Source organism: Carlito syrichta, unplaced genomic scaffold (assembly GCF_000164805.1).
Source record: "Carlito syrichta isolate Samal-C Ts95f unplaced genomic scaffold, Tarsius_syrichta-2.0.1 Scaffold302076, whole genome shotgun sequence".
NCBI classification, from domain to species: Eukaryota; Metazoa; Chordata; class Mammalia; order Primates; family Tarsiidae; genus Carlito; species Carlito syrichta.
In genome coordinates this window covers 207,046-225,012 of record NW_007246172.1, presented here as the reverse complement: position 1 = coordinate 225,012, position 17,967 = coordinate 207,046, and the positions used below count along the sequence as shown (strand labels likewise).

The window sequence follows — 17,967 nt, the reverse complement described above, 5'->3', positions numbered from 1 at the left end:
CCCGGACGGCGGCGGCGAAGGGGCGGCCGAGCCCCCCCGGGAGTTACGCTGTAGCGACTGCATCGTGTGGAACCGGCAGCAGACGTGGCTGTGCGTGGTACCTCTGTTCATCGGCTTCATCGGCCTGGGGCTCAGCCTCATGCTTCTCAAATGGATCGTGGTGGGCTCCGTCAAGGAGTACGTGCCCACCGACCTGGTGGACTCCAAGGGGATGGGCCAGGACCCCTTCTTTCTCTCTAAGCCCAGCTCTTTCCCCAAGGCCATGGAGACCACCACCGCGACCACTTCCACCACGTCCCCCGCTACCCCCTCCGCCGGCGGCACCGCCTCTTCCAGGACGCCCAACCGGATTAGCACCCGCCTGACCACCATCACGCGGGCTCCCACTCGCTTCCCCGGGCACCGGGTTCCTATCCGGGCCAGCCCGCGCTCCACCACAGCACGGAACACTGCGGCCCCCTCGACGGTCCTGTCCACCACGGCCCCTTTCTTCAGTAGCAGCACGCTGGGCTCCAGACCCCCGGTGCCAGGAGCCCCCAGTACCCAGGCAATGCCCTCCTGGCCCACTGCGGCATACGCTACCTCCTCCTACCTTCATGATTCTACTCCCTCCTGGACCCTGTCTCCTTTTCAGGATGCTGCCTCCTCCTCTTCTTCTTTCTCCTCTTCTTCCTCCTCTACCACCACTACTCCAGAAACTAGCACCAGCCCCAAATTTCGTAAGTAAACATTGTCTCAACTATGATTTACTACTGAGTTTCCTTTCTGTCTTCCTGCTGTCTTTTCCCCCTCGCCGCCAGCCTTCTAGCAAGCCCCTTCCCCTCATCCCAGGTTTGGGGCAGAGTGAGAGCCAGTTAAAACGGGGTGTGTGGGGGGGAGGTGCCAGCCTGTTCTGGGTCTGTGTGTGGGGGTTGGAGCTGGTAGGAAGGGGGGAGAGATTGTCAAGCTCCAGGGGCCCTACTTCAGTGGGTCCCAAATGAGAACAGGGCTCCCAACTCCCTTCAAAGGGTTAACGCGAGTGAGCTCCCTCCTCACTGCAGACCTGCTGGCGAGCTCCTGGATCCCGTTCCAGTAGTGGGCTGGAGAGGGAGGGAGGGCTTTCCCCGCCCCCCGGTAGGAAGGAAAGGCAGAAAAACACATGAAAATTGACCGACGATGGACCATAAAAGGAAGTTATGTCCATGTGTGGGATGACGATTTGGTAGAGATATGGTAGAATGTTGCTGGAGGCGCTTCTAGTAGCCCTGACCCGGGCGGGGACCAGGAAGGGTTAATTAGAAGCTACTGGGAGAGGCAGGGAAAGCAGGCGATCCACCGCAAAAGGCTAAACTCACCAGCCCCCAGCCTGTCCCTTGCCATTCCGAGGTGTAGAAATTGATTCCGTGGCCGCTGAGAGTGAGTTAACTAGGAGGAAATGTGAAGGGAGCCCTGCAGAGTTGCCACCTCTAGGGTCCTGAGGAAGGAGGAGTTTTTTCAGCTATTCCAAGCCTTTGCTTTTGTCCTTTCCCAAAGGTGGGGTGTGAACCTTATCTCCTCTCCCTCTGTGCCTGAAAAATATAGGCGGGTTGGGACAGAGTTTTCTGCACTCAAGGGTGAGAGTATTCAACCCTTTTGAAACATGTCACCCTTAGAATGTTGCATCTTCAACCTGGGCTCAATTGGTGCCTGTATTGGTCAGTTTGCTCAACACACAGGATAGCTTCCTATTTATTTGTAAAGGAAGTGCATATTTTATCTGTTATTTGTATGAGTGTTTTAGGTGACTGACCTTCCACCCCCCACCTTGTTCTTTTTCTAAGGAAATCTCAGGAACCTTCTTAATCTGATCTGATCAGGATATGGAAACAGTTTTGTGCAACCTGTGAAGGTTATTTAGGACAAAACCCGGACTGCCAATTCGAGTTCTGTGCAAGGCTATTTTGCAAAAACTGTCTGTTTATGCTGTCTTTATATTGTATTTATGTTTTGAGGCACAGCATCTGGAGGAAAGGAATAGTGTTAATCATTAACTCTCCAGTGTTGGTGGGAATAGGCACCCGTTTGCTTTCAGTCATCTGGTAATTGCTCATTTCCCTGACCTGTGATCTTACCCTGGGTGTTATTTAACCCTTGAAACTTTTTTTTTAAAAGGGTTTAGTGTATAAGTATAAATACACTATTTGTAAGTACAGATACACTAAGTAAGTAGTGCATTTGTAAGGTCCAGAAGAGGGAAAGGAAAAAGCCCCTACTCTGCTATGGAAAAAAATAGACTAGAAGATAGATACATCGGGAGACAGGAAGGAGAGGGGAGGGAAGGAATCTGCCACATACCAGAATGGCAGTAGCGCCAGTAACTTGCTGCTTGTCTCTCCTTTGGCTGAAGCAGTCATTTTTGAGAACACATTTTCTCAGGAGGTGTTTAGAACCTCCTCTTGACAAATCTAGCTTGAGTTTTTTGGAAGAATAAAGGATTTGTGAGTGTATTTGCTAGCATATTCAATGGTTTGAAAATATGTCTATCTTGAAGACCTCAGATTTTTTAAATCTCTTTTGATGCAGTTGGTATGAATAATGGAGCGTGGTATACTTCTGAACCTTGTATGTGTGTGTGGTGGTGAGGGGGAACTGCACATGGTGGGGGCATTTCATGTTTTTTTCTCAATTGATTTCCTTGGGTTCCATTCCGGAGGTCTTTAAAGAAAAGCCCAAGGTAATTATTTCTACCCCTCCGTGCTCTCTTCCTACATTCTGTAGAAGGGAATGGCAGCCTGTTTAATAAGTAATGATTATTGATAGGGCTCTCAGCCCCAAGGAAAAGAGGGGAAAAGAATCTGTAAATGGTGTCAGTGTTCACATAGCTATATAAGCAGTATTTGTTTTATTTGTATCTGAGGTCTAGTTCTTTCTCTTTTGAAACCTGTACGAGAAGTTGAATTTAGATACATAATGCAAGTGTTCAAATTCCAGCAGAAATTGACCTGGTTTGCATACATCAACAAGGGAAATTTTAATGAAAGGTAGATTAAGTAATTTCCATAAAAGGTGAGTTTAAATAGGTAAGTTTATGGTAATTTAAAGATAAAGAGTAGTTTAGTTATTTTGTTTTCTTCCAAGATGCAGGATAATTAACAAAAGGAAATTAAGATTTCATTTGAAGGATTATCATCACTGCTATTGTAGACTGAGAATGGCCTGGATCTCTGGCATTCATATTTTTCACTTGTTTTTGATTATGCCACTAAAGTTCCCATGAGAGAAATTTCATTTTCCCTGGCTCTTACCATCATACTTTAATAGGTTTTTTCCTTTCTTTTTCCTTTTAAATGAAAATCATGGATCCTGTTGTAGTACCAGAAAATGGTTAAGGATGATGCTGTTTTTTTGAGACTAACTTACAAATTCTTTAATGGCCGGGATTGTTGTTCTTGAACTGAACATTTCAAGGCTTATGGAATGAATGTCTTTGTGTTCATCTTAGATCAATCAGAAGGATCCTGTCTGTAATAGGCAGCACAGTGCTTTGGAGTGGAAGAGGCTGTTTCACTGACAATAAACACACTTGCTAATAGATAATAGGAGTTTTGCAAGCAAAAGCTATTTTTGCTGTGCGGAAGGCCTAGTTCAGAGGACTTTTTCTAATTTTTTGTAGGATTAAAGACAAAGAAGGGTTGAACTTGAAAGTTAGAAGGGGAAAGGAGAGCTTTCCTTTTTATTTTCCACTGTTAAGGCCATGTACTACACCAAAAGTTTCTTTAGTGTTACTGGGATTCTTGGGCTCCCAGTTGCCCAGTACTTGTCTTCATTTCAGACTCTAAAAACAAAAATCTTAAACATATTGCCACTAGATTATCTCACCAAAAACGTCTTTGAAGCATTTTGTATCTTAAAGTGTAAGTTAATTTTTAGGTTTTTCAAACTAAAGGGAGGTCATTACAGAGAGTGAAGAAACAGTGATTTTGATCGCATAAAATCAGCCTCCCTTTTACAGCACACTAACTTGTGTATTCACATTTGAAATATATTTTTTGAATGTTCCCATTGCAAATAGGGATTGTTTTAGATACCTGGAATTCTTTTACTAAGCTGAAAGCACTGTTTAGCAGATGATGCCAGAGTCATTGGCTAAATTCAAATACGAAACAAAAAGAGCCTCTTTTAATAGGCTAGTCTTTGGATCATATTTGGAAGGTATACGGTTAATTCCAATGGATAATATCACAAATATTGAGTAGTATATTGAGTAAAATGCATTACGAATGTTTAAACAGGACATGGAGGCAGTTTTTAATTTAATCAAGTCTAATGAAATAAAACTTTACCTAGTCTTGCCTATGGTAATTGTTAAGGACGACATTGATAAAATCAACTATTTTCCTCTTTATTCTTTTCAACATCTTTGCTCCTTAAATACGAGTACACTTGGTTGCTTTATAAGCAACCTCAGATATAATTTGTTTAAATAAAGTTACTTCTATACGTTGTGTTCTATCTACATGAGTCAAGGCCTCTAAAGGCATTCCAACATAGAAGGTACTGACCCCAATCATCTGTGGTAGCCAAAGTGAGAGGATTCAAAGTGAGAGGATTCAGAGCTCAAGATCAATATTTCTTATGAAATTCAATTGAAAGCTTTCTTTTATGAGCATATGCTGCAACCTGAGTATGTTTTGGTTTCCCTTAGCCTTAATACAGGATTATGAGACTTTTCTGCTTTAATCATTTATACTGTACAATTTTGTTCTTCAGACACTTGTGTTGCACTTCATGGTCCTAATTTAAAAAAAAAGGAGGCGAAGGGTGGGCGTAGATTGGCAAGGCTATTTTTAGGGCTCTTTTTAGCTTGGTCACACTGCATTAAGACAATGTAGTTTAAGCATTCCTCTTCAATTCTTCATGTCTGAGATAAGGGATGGGAGGTGTTGTTGCTAATTGAGAGCCCTTTTGCAAGTTTGATTTGTGAATCCAGCCACCTTTATATTTGTGCCATTTCTCAGATAGACTTTTTTTTTTTTTTTTTTTTACACACAGTGTTGATCCACAAGCTTGTGAGAAAAGTGAAAAAAATCTGTCGAAAAATGCTAGTTTGTTGCAGTTTCTCTCTGTTACTAAAAAGCCCAATTTTTCTAAATCTAGGTTGGGCCACAATAGGAGTTTTGGTGCAGTCTGAAATCAGTGCCATCCTGGGAAATTCAGAGTGCAGAGGACCAGGGTCTCTTTTCCCTCTGGAGCTACTTTCTCCTCCCTTCCTCCTTTTCATACCACAATGAGAAGGAAACTGACTTCCAACATACTTTTGTATAAATTCTTTCCTCATAATCCCTCATATCCAATGCCAAACATATCTCAATATTCTATCTGGAATGTCAAAAATGGAACATGAAAGTTGGCCCTGAAATATATAAGTGCAAGGGAAGAACCATAAATCAAAGTCTTTAAAATGTGTTTGAATTGCTTCTGAATAGAACTGAAATTCATTTTTCTTTCTTTCAGTCTGTGTTTATCTTTAGACTTGTGTGTTGGGTAAGTCACAGAGCTAGTACTGGGTTGACAAATACCACTGAGACATTTTGAGATCCTAGAAATTTTATTTATGTACACAAGCAAATGTTCCCTTTAGAACCTGTACATATTAGAAGCAGGAGGGAGGAATTTGAAGCTTTGAAATCTTACATTCAAAACATACCTAAATAGATGTTTCCTATTCATGCAATTATAAATAAAAATCGTAGAATATGTATTTGGTTTGATTTTTCATTTTCACTCCTATTTCACTGAAGACTTCACATACTCCCACCTTCCACAGTATTTTATAGCTGAATCATGGTTCTGACTGAAAGCTCCTTACAAGCTTTTGATTTTTTTAAACTCTTTTTTACTTAGGCTGTAGTACAAAGAGTCAATACTCATTAAAGACAATTTTTGTAGAATTCTTAATGTCTAAATGTCATTTCAAGTTGTTTTAAAAGTTAATCCTTTGATAAGACATTTTAGACTGCTTAAATTGATATAGAAAGTTAAGAAAAAACATTCTAGTCATTTATTTGAGTTATTAGATTGTCTTGGTGATTTAAAAAAAATTGACAGTTTTAAAAATTTGGTGGAAGACTAGTGACCCTTTTTCCCCATGGAACTTGATAAATACAAGTCATATTAATTTTGATAGCAGTTATATTGTCTGATTCCACAACACAGTTGTACAATTGAAGATATGCATTATATACATGTATATAATTAATGTTTTTGTAATACAAGTCCTGTGTTTCAGTTTTTGAATTTATTAAACATCTGTTTGGTGGAATTGCAGTACTGCTAGTTAATTGGTTGATTTAAAAGTTTGTAAAAGTAATGGCTTAACAAGCAGACAATTAAAATAAAACTGAAAACCAATACAACATTTATTCGTCCATGTCTTTATGTGAGGCCAAGGTTTTTTCTTGAATATGTGTTAACTGGCTTAAGTTTAGCATCTTTTTTTCCCCCTTAATTAGCCTTACCTCTTCTTGTTACCTACTTGTGAAGGAATCTGTATGCAAATTCTTCATAAATACTGTAATATACCCCTCCTGGTAATCTTGTACAGTTATAACTCAAAATTTATTTTATTTTTTTTTAAAACAACTCATCTTTTGGAGTTTTTTCAAGCATTCAAATTTATTTTAATAGAAACTACAATTATCCTTCATTTCCACAATCAAATATCATTGGCTCACATGAATTTTAAGTAAATTACATAGTTTACCATAAGAATAACTGACATAGCCGGGCTCAGTGGCTCAGCCTGTAATCCCGCGCCTTTGGGAGGCTGAGGTGAGTGGATTGCCTGAGCCCGCGGGTTCGAGACCCGCCTACAATAAATCAAAAAATCAGCCGGGCGTGGTAGCTCATGCCTGTAATTCCGGCTACTTGGAAGGCTGAGGTGGAGCCCAGCAGGTCGATGCTGCGGTGGCCGGCAGCGGCCACTGCACTCCAGTCTGGGCAACAGAGTGAGACTCCAACTCAAAAAAAAAAAAAAAAAAAGAATAACTGACATAAACAAGTCGGTTATCCCAACTGAGTGTTGGGAAACACACAACTTAACTGGTGGCTACAGAGAAGTATAGGCTTCCTGTAACTTGGCCTAGTGACTGAGCTTCTTTCACTGTGCAGTGGCCACCAATGGTATGTTTTTTTCCAGGCAGTGTTGGTGATAGCCAGGTGGTTAAGGAGAGATAGGTCAAGAAAGTGATTCCTTTAATGGGCAGCATTATTGAAAAGGTCAGTCATGACCATGTTTCTAAGGGACTTTCATAGAATGGCATCAAAGATTTAAGATATATATATATGTATAATATTTTAATATATATGTGTAACATATAAAAGATTTTACACACACACACACACACACACACACACACACACACACACACACACACACCTGTAGCTTCGAGTCCTCTAATAGCTGTGTAACCTTAAAGGACTGATTTAATCTCTCTGAACTTTCTCCCCTGGTATTATGAGGGACGATTTAAAAAAAAAAACAAAACACGAAAAACAAAACTTGACTTGCTTACAACTCCCAAAAAAGTTTATAAGCTGCAAAACACTCTGCTGTTTTTATTCCAAGTGAAATGGGAAGTGGATAGACTGGTTATTTTCATCCAAGAGCTTATCAGGCCATTGAATTCAGTTGAAATATTGGAGCTGGTTTGCTACCTAGCTTGAGAGATCTTTCATCACAATGAGAGATTATTGTTCTTATATGCCCTTGGATTTCTCCTGTATTCCTCTCTGATACCCTGGTACATACAGTAAAATATGGTGTGGCAATCTACCTCAAATCACCTTGGAAATTTTGCCACAAACTGGAGCCCACTATAAGATTTTTGTCTTTGAGGACTTTTGTTAGAAGAGATAATGTGTATTTTGGATGCAATATAGATGGTGAAAGTATTTTTTAAATGTCATCTGAATTCATTCAACTACTTTAGTATTAATCCATTATAGCCAGGATTATGAATACAGCATTTTTATACTAAACCTTTGATAAGAATTCTAGAACATATTCATTCAATTCCTATGATACCCTTCTCAGGGCTACAAAACACTCTGCTGGCAAATCACCCCTGGCATGATTTTCCTGTGAATTGCCAAGGAGTTAGAAGTTCACTAAAAGTCACCGTTTTATTATCATTTTGGAATCAGATTTTCTTAATTTCTGTCCCTTAAATTTTACTTTTGGAAGGCTGAAGGGCAATTCACAGAATCTCAACCTTGGAAGAAGCTTTAGAATTAGATATTAATGAAAACGAGAGCTGCTGTGAGTGGAGTGTTCCTGTGTTCCCGGCACACAGTACTGTGCATTCTTTGTCTTATTTATTTTTGAAATAAGAACTCCAGACAATCATCTAGGCCTGTAGCCTAGGTTTGATTATCTCAGTCATACTGGTAATTGAGCTGGGCATAGAGAGGTTATATAATTTGCCTAGAGCATGCAGAAAATTGTGTAGTTTGGGTGATCAAGAGGATGGGAAGATTGTTTTATGGATAAGCTTTCCCCATCCCAACCTTAGTTAACTATCCTATTGCTACATTGGCACTATGACTGTGTGCATTGCCTCTTTCAAGCACTTCATAAAGTCCATAAATGACTCCTCTGCTTTGTACCTGTTGTTTGCTCTGGTAAAAGGGAGACTTTCTAACTAGAGTGATTGCCTGGTTTTCAGTCTAAGGAGAAATTTAGATGTTTCAACAAAAGATTAAGAATGTGTTCTTCTAAACGTGTAATTGTGTGTGTGTGTGTGTGTGTGTGTGTGTGTGTGCTTTAAAAAATGCATTGAAGTATAGTTTATATATAGTGGGCTCTCCCTATCTGTGGGTTCTGCATCCATAGATTCAACCAACCAGGGATCAGAAATGTACAAAAGAAGATAAACAATACAACAAAAATAATACAAACTAAAAAAAGGTATAATATAACATTGTATAACAACTGCTTATGTAGCATTTACAATGCATTTGGTATTATAAATAATCCAGAGATGATTTAAATAATACAAGAGGCTGTGTGTAGGTTATAAGCGAATACTATGCCATTTTTTATAATGAATTTGAGCATTGCAGATTTTGATATCCTGGTGGTGAGAATTGTGGAACCTATACCACTAGGATACTGAAAGATGACTGTATAAAATTACAAATATTTAATGTATACATTTTGAGGCATTTGGTCAGGTGCATACACCCATGATACCATCACCACAATCAAAGTACTAAACATATCCAATACCTCCAAAAATTTCCTTGTTCTTTTGTATTATTTTTTGAGGTAGAACATTTAACATGAGATCTATCCTATTTTTAAAGTATTCAATACCATATCGATAACTAAGTCCTATGCTATACAGCAAATTTCTAGAACTTATACATCTGGTGTAACCAAATCTTTATACCCATTGAACAACAGTTCCTTTCCTCTGAACTTCTATTCCTTGATCTTAGCCCTCTGTTTTCTCCTATGGCTGCTTGTGGGTGATTCAATATACAAGTGACAGAAAAACAGTTACAGACTTTATTTTTCTGCTTCCTGAAATTCAGAATTGTCTTCTCTGCCCTTTACAAACTTACCTTTGATTACAGTAGTTACTGCATCATATAGAGACTGATCAACAGAAATGTGTCAAGGAACATTTGGAGTGATAGTCTTTAAGTTCTAAAAACAAAAAATACCAGTCCTACCAAATAGATGGTGGGAGTTGCATCCTATACAATACCTTCTGCAGAATATCTGAATTCCATCTTGGAGCCATCCTGCAAGGTACCCACCATTGATTATATACCAGTTCTAAGAAAAAGATTATTGCTACCTTGATAATCTTCCAAGGATACTACAAACTAGACCCAATCATTGGTTGCTTGTTTGACATTTGTGTGCCAAGCGTTCTTTCAGTTAAAAGAAGACATACTCTGTGGGTTAAAGTTAATAATAATTGAAATTGTTATTTTTGCAAACTCATAATAAGAAAATGGAAATAGGTCACTTACTAAGATCGTATGGCAGTCATTGAATAGCCACGCTGAAGAACAGAAACACTGTAATGTCAGGAAGCCTGTATTGTTAAAATCTCATAAGGCTGTGAATTAATCCCATGGACTAACAGTGACAGTTGCACTCATGAAGTAGAGGGGCACTAGGATTGTTTGCCCAACTTTTATTGTTAAACAAAAGGTTTTGTCAGGTTGGAGGCAAAATCGAGAGATTCTAGAAATTAAAAAAAGAAAAACAGAAAATGAGATGTAGAAGTGTTTACATTGAATGGTATCTTGACTGAATTCTATTGACTTTTCAGTATGATACCCTCAATTTCTGTGTTAAAAAACTGACAAATGCCCAATTTGTGCTGAACAGTTCCATTGGTGTTAATTCTGTCTTACTCAAGTGAGAGGAATGTTGGTTACCAATTATTAGTTGTATTGGCTCCCAAGCTGGTTATTCTGGTTGTTCTTGTTACTAAAATTACGTAATGTGTTTACATATTATGCAAACCTATGAATTAATTGTGGTTTCTATTAAAACTAAGTTAACTATGTGCATATGCTTCATAAAAATAATTCACTTTAACAAAATGTCTGTTGAATTTGTGAGCAGGTTTAAGGGTCAGTATGTTTATATATCCATAAAAAATCTGCATTTGGGTTGTTTCACACATTAAATTCTTACTCTACAATGAAATATATTGAACTAGAAAAATCACAGTATACACTATGGGTGTGGTTTTTTATGCGTAAGATAACAAATATTTATTCAGAGAAAAGCCTTGAACTCTGTAACCAAATATTTGACAATAAATGTGCATTTGTGTGTTTTAGATTAAAAAAATAAGAAATAAAATAAATTTTTGTTTACTCATGATAAATATTACAAACCATTAAATTTTGTTTTTAATAATTTTATGACTAAAGGAAAATTTTTATTATATAATATTTATATAAAACTTTTAATAGAAAATTACATGTCAATTATATTAAGCTATATTGATTAATAGATTTAATATATAGTAACTATATTCCAAGGAAACATACAGAATTGTTAATTCTGGAGTGTGGGATAGGGATGCAGTATAATTTATTGTACTTTTTAATACAAAAAAATTCTATGTTTTAGTTAATGGTTATGAATTACTTTTCTAATCAGAAGTTGTTATACTTTTGAAAAAAGTAAAGAATGAGCTCCATATATCAGTTCAATTATTGCTTTTGGCTCTGTGAAGATTTTTTTTTCTTTATGCCTAAGGGTTTATGTCTTAATTGTTGATGTCAGCATTAAAGTGTTGAGTGAGTTGGGTTCCTGTTGTGAAATGCAGATGTGTAGAAATGCAAATACATTTCCATTTGCTCATGGGAAATAATGCCTTATTGCAGGCAGAGTGTCTCACCCTGGGCCTTTGATTATTAGCTTTGACCTTATAAGGGCATAGAAGATGGGAGTTTAATGAGCTACTTAATGGCACTTCCAGTCTGCAGGTATTGAATAGTTCTTTAATAGTATTGCAATGGATGGATATAGGTGAAATCAACCAGTTGTGTGTATATTAACCAATTATCTGATCTATTTCAAGATTTGTATGAAAGGAAAATATAAAGGCTAGTTGTTATTGTTGGATCTTAGAAAGGAGAGCTTAGATCAAAATATGAATGGGTGGGATGATCAATTCAAAGATTGACTAGATGCTATAAGCCTCAGAGAATCACAAGTGGTTTAGTCTCATAACAACTTTAGGTAGTTGGACAGCAGATAGATAAACTCTGTAGTCCATTGAAAAATGGTGATTTTTAGGACATATGGCCCTTTACTTTGGTGATCAGTTGTGCTCAGAACCTTTCAGATGCTCACAAATACAGTAGTGATCCAAAAGAACCAGAACAAAAATATGATTATATTTATATAATGGTTAACAGTAAAAGTCAAGATAATGATTATCTTTGAAGAGAAGGTACTAATGAGTATCTCAGCTTTAAAATAAATTCCAGGGGCTAATCTTAAAACAGCCTGACTGTGGGACTCTCTTGCTTGGGGAGAGTGATGACAGTAAATCCATAAGTTGACTGCTGCTAAGATAATACCAACCAGACCTTCAGCAGGACAACTGCCCAAGATAACCCATCAGAACAAGACACAACCTGTGTACTTCCATGTTTCCCCATACCAAGTTTCCCTCCCTTATTAAACCCTTGCTCTCAGATTTGCACCACTTGAAATCTGAAATGCTCTGAGGTATGAGCCTGGCCATTTCCCCATCTCCCGGCTTTTAGAATAAAGTCCCTTTCACTTCACCATTTCTTTTGTGTTTGACTTTGAGTGGTTGGAGGTCAATTTTACATTAATTACAGAGTCGGGCAGTGAAAGAAAGGGGATCCAGGATGTGGAGCTTAGTCGTATTGATAATATTGTGCTTGTTGATATGGGTGCTGCTTACATGAGTGAGCTCAATTTGTCAAAGTTTCCAACTCGTATATGTATATGTATGATTTGTGCATTTTTGTATACATCAGTACCAACTTAAAAAAATAAGGGAAAACTTTAATTTTTTTTCTTTTACCATTCCATACTATCAGAGTGGAGGCCCAAGTTTATGGATTTTTCTATTTACAGAAACTACACTGTATATTTGAATGTTTGTTATTCATGCCTCATAGTCCAGCAGATGCAAAGAAGATCTTTTGGCTTTGTCATTTTTCCCTTGTTCTCAGGATCCCCTCTTAGTGAGGCTATGCAGATACCCGCACTCCTTTTTGACTTAAATCTTTCTGGAGTGGAAACTTTGTTTTTGTTAAATAAAACTTCACCCATATCAGGAGTGTTTCTGATACAGCATACATTGCCACACTTTTCACACATCTTACACATGTAAAACCATACTGGTATCCTGAGAATGGCTTTCTCCCAGTCCTGCAAACATTAAAGTGTGCAATACACAAGAAAGGTAATTTATCATCTGCATCTGTGGTTTTGTTGAAAAGACCGGAACATATGTACCAAAGAATAATTACGTCCGAAATATATGATTCTGGCCATTTCAGACAGTAGGGATTAAAGAGGACAAAGGTAGCTTTAAGGGAGAATTTATTTAGGCAAAGCAATGGAGAAGGGGGTCTATGGAGGAAAAGATCATTAACAAAGGTAGAAATTTGCAACTCCCTGCCCATGTAGGAGCCAGTGAGGGGTCTGACCTGGTGTCAGAGAGGGTCAGTCTTGGGAGCTAATGAGACAGTCTCACCTTTTCCTTGGGGCCTGGCCTAATTAAGGAGGGCAGGTTTAGAATGATACAGCTTGACTCTAGGTTAAACCACAGACAGGATGGACTGCAAGGAAATGATACAATATCTGTGGTATTTTCATAAGGTGCGAGGTTTCCAGTATGACTTGGAGAGAGGAATGAGCAGCAAATTTTAAAGATTCTCTAAGGCTAACTTGTTCCAAATCATTTAAAGATATTGTCCCTGATTTGTGCTGGATATATTTAAGTATTGACTTCATTCCAATGCCTCTTCAAAGTGCTGCAAGAAGCAATAGAATTGGCATGTTTTAAGGATGTTTAGTTTATCCGTAGTCAAATCAACAAAGCCCTAGATTTAACCCAAAATAGCAGTTTTCAAATATCTAAAAATTTGCACGTAGATGTACAAGGAGAATAACAGAAGAAACTCTTGATTTCACTGCTTCACCTAAATTGACCTCGTGAATGCCTTCAGATTTTTCAGAGGCAAAACTCCTTTATGAATTGATTGCCACATCACACTTCTGGTTCCATCTGAAGTCCTCTTTGCAGAAACCACCTAGCAACTTTTGGGATTGAATACTAACATTATATAACATTCATAAAGAATGCTACTGCTGATTCCCAGTCTGTACTCATCACATGGTAAGGTATGAGAGACAGAAAAGGTTGGGGGTTTGCTTAAGATGAGACTCTTGCGAGGTCTGTCAGAGAGCACCTGTCAGAAGAACCACATCCGTTCATTTTTATGTCTGCAGTTAAAATTAGTTGCGTCACCCACGTTGTTCACCCTAAAGAAGAACTTTCAGATAACAATCAGATTCATCACTCTTTCTAGCTTACTTGGTTGCTCATTCTTACCAGTTAGAGGGGCTGTAGCACTATTTAAGTGCAAATGTTAAATTAGTATTAATAGCCAATGACGTCTCTCCTCTATTTTTCACTGATCAGATAATTTTCACTGATGTCAACATTTATAATACACCACCTGATATATACTAGTGTTATTTGCTTGGAATATTTTTCATTTATCTATTTTATTGGCTTAAAGATACTTTTTTGTAGTTATTTACTCTAGTCTTTGTATATTTAATCAGAAGAGATTTTTGAAAAGAAGGCAGCAGAGCTATAGATCAGGGTTTCAGCAGAGTCAGTATCAAATATGTTTCTCTTTCATCACTTGGCTTTGTAAGCTTCTAAATGACCTTCTGGATACCATACTGATGCTCATCTTGCATCGTGAGCAGTCCTGAGTAATTTATGATATAATGAAATGCTGTTTCCTACAATGCACTGCAAATGGCTGAACCTTGTAAAAGTCTAAGGAGCGCTATTACTTCTAAATGACTAGATAACACAAAAATGTTAACCTAAAGAGACAAGGTCAAATAGACCATGCTGCTTGGGAGGCACAGTCCTCCTGCCTGGTGCCTTCTGATAGGCTTTCTGCATCTGAACTTTGCAGGTACTGGTGCCTGAATCTTCTAGAATGGAAGGACTTAACTCTTTCAGCTACGTAGTTAGATTGGTTAGAACTAATAGTGGTTTGTTTGGTGTGGGGGAAAGGATAAATTTGCAGTATTTGTCTAAAATTTGAAACCCTACATTATTTTATTAAAATGTGTTATCAATGGTGAGGTCTTTGTGATGCTGGGATACAAGTTATATAATTTGTTTGAGCACTGATATAAACAAAATTAAAGAGCAAAGAGAGTAATTTTGTCTGAACAAAACTTTATAGCTATCTGACTTTTTTCAAAATTAACTCTTGCTATGATGTTTGCGTTCTCTTCCTCTAATGCACATACAAAAAATAAATACACATCAATCATATCCAATTTGCGACCCTCAGCTTATTGGTATTCCGTAGAATATTCCTAGAATTGCAAGATGTTGTTCATAGTGATTATGTGTGATCTCATCCTGGTTGCCATAAAATAGCTGCATATCTAAGTGTTAGGGTTTGAAAACTTTAATTGCCAGCTACAGAATGTCTTTATGCATTGCACTCCCATTGTGAAAATTGATTTAAATTGCTGACCAGTGACTAGTGAGCTCTTTATACTGATAGGAGAGTCTCCCTGTGCGCAAACCATTGAGAAGGGTGATTTTTGGTTTGCTACTTTTAAATGCAAACACTTTGCTGAAGTTTGCCACTGAATTTTCTCACATTTCCCCAGACATTATTACTTTGCCAAATTAAATCATTTGTTCATTGTAGAAATGTTTCCTTTCCTTTAGATGTCAACTGCAAGGTATGAAATGAATTGCATAAAAATAAATCACACATACTACATGTGAGGTATTGTCCAGACATAGGCTGTTTGCCCCTATGTGCCTCTGGTCAAGGCTGGTAATGAGTCATAGGATGCAGGTGACCAGGCAAAGCTGAAAACAATTTTGTCATCACTCTTAGTCAATGTAATTGTACACACCGTGTAGCAATTTGAATAATTAACTTGCTTGCTTATAAAACTGCTTGCTGTACTGTGGCATGGATGTGGATTATTCACCAACCTATTTCCGTTGGTGCCTCCTGTAAGAGAACCAAATGTTTTTCCCTGCTGAACCTTGGGGTGGTTTCTTTGGAATAGGTAAACATTATGTGCAAGCCCTTTCAGATTTGCATTACACTATATTTTGGGACGAGTACTCTAACTGTTCCATCCATTTCTTTTTGCAGCTTTGCTGGGAAGTCCCCTTTAATCTTCAATTATCAGTTACATGTAATTAGATGAACCTCTTGACCTTCCCCAAATGGAGATGCTTTCATGCCAGGAAAGTTGGGATGTTTAAATATTTGAGAATATTTTTGCTTTTGATGAAGAAGGATTGTTAACCATGTGCTGTGGGAGAGAGATACAAAGAAAGAAATATATTTGATGGACTAGATGGCTCTACTTTCTGCCCATGTACTCTCTGTGAGGTTTGGCATGAGAAGCGGTGTGCCATTAGCAATACGACACACTATAAAGCATCTGAACATGGACTCAGATGTTTGTAGATTATCCAGGTTTATTACTTCATCTCCATAAGCCTAGTCTGCCACTTCCACTCAGATGCTCTGCCACATTGTAAACTGTGAACAAAAGGTCCTGATGAACATAGGGAAGTTGAGTCAGCAATTCTGGGAGGTGATTTCCAGAGACTGTTTTTGAAGCTGGAGAGTATTCTCCTAGGGAAGTTTATCATTCCTTTGCATAATCTTGTTGTTTGTGACATTCATTTTTTTTCTTTGCTTTCATGGAAATTTAGAAATTACATAATTAGGACAGTGGTTGTGAAAGGGAGAAAAGTAATTAAGGCACACTGGGAAGGCCTGACCTGGTTTGGGGAATGTAGGCTCTGCTCTGCTACTCAGTTGTTTGAGGCTACAGAGCAAATGACTTGATCTCTAGAATCTCAGGTTCTTCTACTGTAAAGGAGACTGTCGGACAGACATTTCAAGAGGCCAGAGTTGTAAATTTGAGATTAAAATTGTAGTGGAATTTTTAAAATCACTGAGTCCTCTGGCTCACTCTCTCTCTCTCCCTCTCTTCCCTTCTTTCTCTTGCTCTCTCTCTCCACACATATAAATGTGCACACAAATGTTTTGTTTTTATTTTGTCAGTGTGTTTTTGGTGGGGCATTTGGCAGTTCAGCATTTATTAGTATGCATGTTTTGAGGTGCTATATAGGTAGGACTTGGTTAAGCCCTAAAATCAAGTGAATTTTGCTTGTTTACAACTCTAAGAGTCATCTCTCCTGACAGATGTAAAGCTTGGTAACCAGCTATAGGTCTGCTATTGCAAAGTGTGTATGTGTGTGTGTATTAGAAGTATACATTATGTAAATATATATACATATATGTAAATGGGTTTCAAACATAGGAGTATGAGGAACCCTGGAGGAATTACTGGCACATACAAAGTATTTTACTTGGAGGTATAAATAAATTCATCCAGGTCTAGATAGAATTACAATATTTAATTCCCTGCAGAATTCCTAGTTGCTGAATTTTACAATGTTACAAGAACAGAGGACCTAAGAAATGGTATTTCTATGGCACTACTATAAATGCGCCTTAATGTAAGGCAATATTCTTGTTATGTTGGTTGGCAAGGGGTTTGATATCAGAATGTGGCTCCATCTATTAGATTATAACAGCTCTGCACTCTGATGGAGTCAGAGTGACATTTAACTCAAACTTAAAGTGACTAGTCAATTTGACATTTTTTTCTACTTGCCTTATTGTTCAACAGGGCATATTCCCTAAGAAAATTAGAAAATGTAAGCAGTAACAGGAAAGTGAAAGTCAACTACAGTTATGCCACCCAGAAATAATTAGTTATCTTTTTAATTGAATATTAGCTCAATATTTTTCCGTATGAATACATATTTGCAAAAATGAATCGAAACTCTAATACAGTACTTTTGGCTAACTTCTTGTACTTTATGTTAAAATATGCTAAAATATTCTGTGTCAAAACAAAAACCCTATCTTTAATGGCTCTGGGCTATAGTATCTTGACATACTAAAATATAATAAGCTTATCATCTGTTAGGAATTCAGCTTGTTCCAGTTTGGTCATTATTATATAAAATTATGCCCTGAACATCCACAGTATGTAATGGAAACTTTTTGGCTAGCACACTTACAAAAAAAGCTTGCTTTAAAAAAGATAATCTGAAATTTCTTAATTCTCATCCAGGATAATTGAGCAAGTCACATTTTGCAGATAAAGTGTCCAAA

General features: G+C 37.8%; 1 protein-coding gene across 1 annotated transcript; it reads left to right on the top strand.

Annotated features, from left to right (window-relative positions):
- The first annotated feature begins 6 nt into the window (after window positions 1–6).
- On the top strand, window positions 7–819 carry LOC103258334 (pro-neuregulin-3, membrane-bound isoform-like). Its single transcript, XM_008056006.1, has one exon. The coding sequence runs from the start codon at window positions 140–142 to the stop codon at window positions 725–727; it is 588 nt and encodes a 195-aa protein (XP_008054197.1). The 5' UTR covers window positions 7–139; the 3' UTR covers window positions 728–819.
- Window positions 820–17,967: the final 17,148 nt, after the last annotated feature.

Bases quoted from the DNA above. Each gene is read 5' to 3' on its own strand.
- LOC103258334 (XM_008056006.1), top strand. From the start codon at position 140: ATGCTTCTCAAATGGATCGTGGTGGGCTCCGTCAAGGAGTACGTGCCC.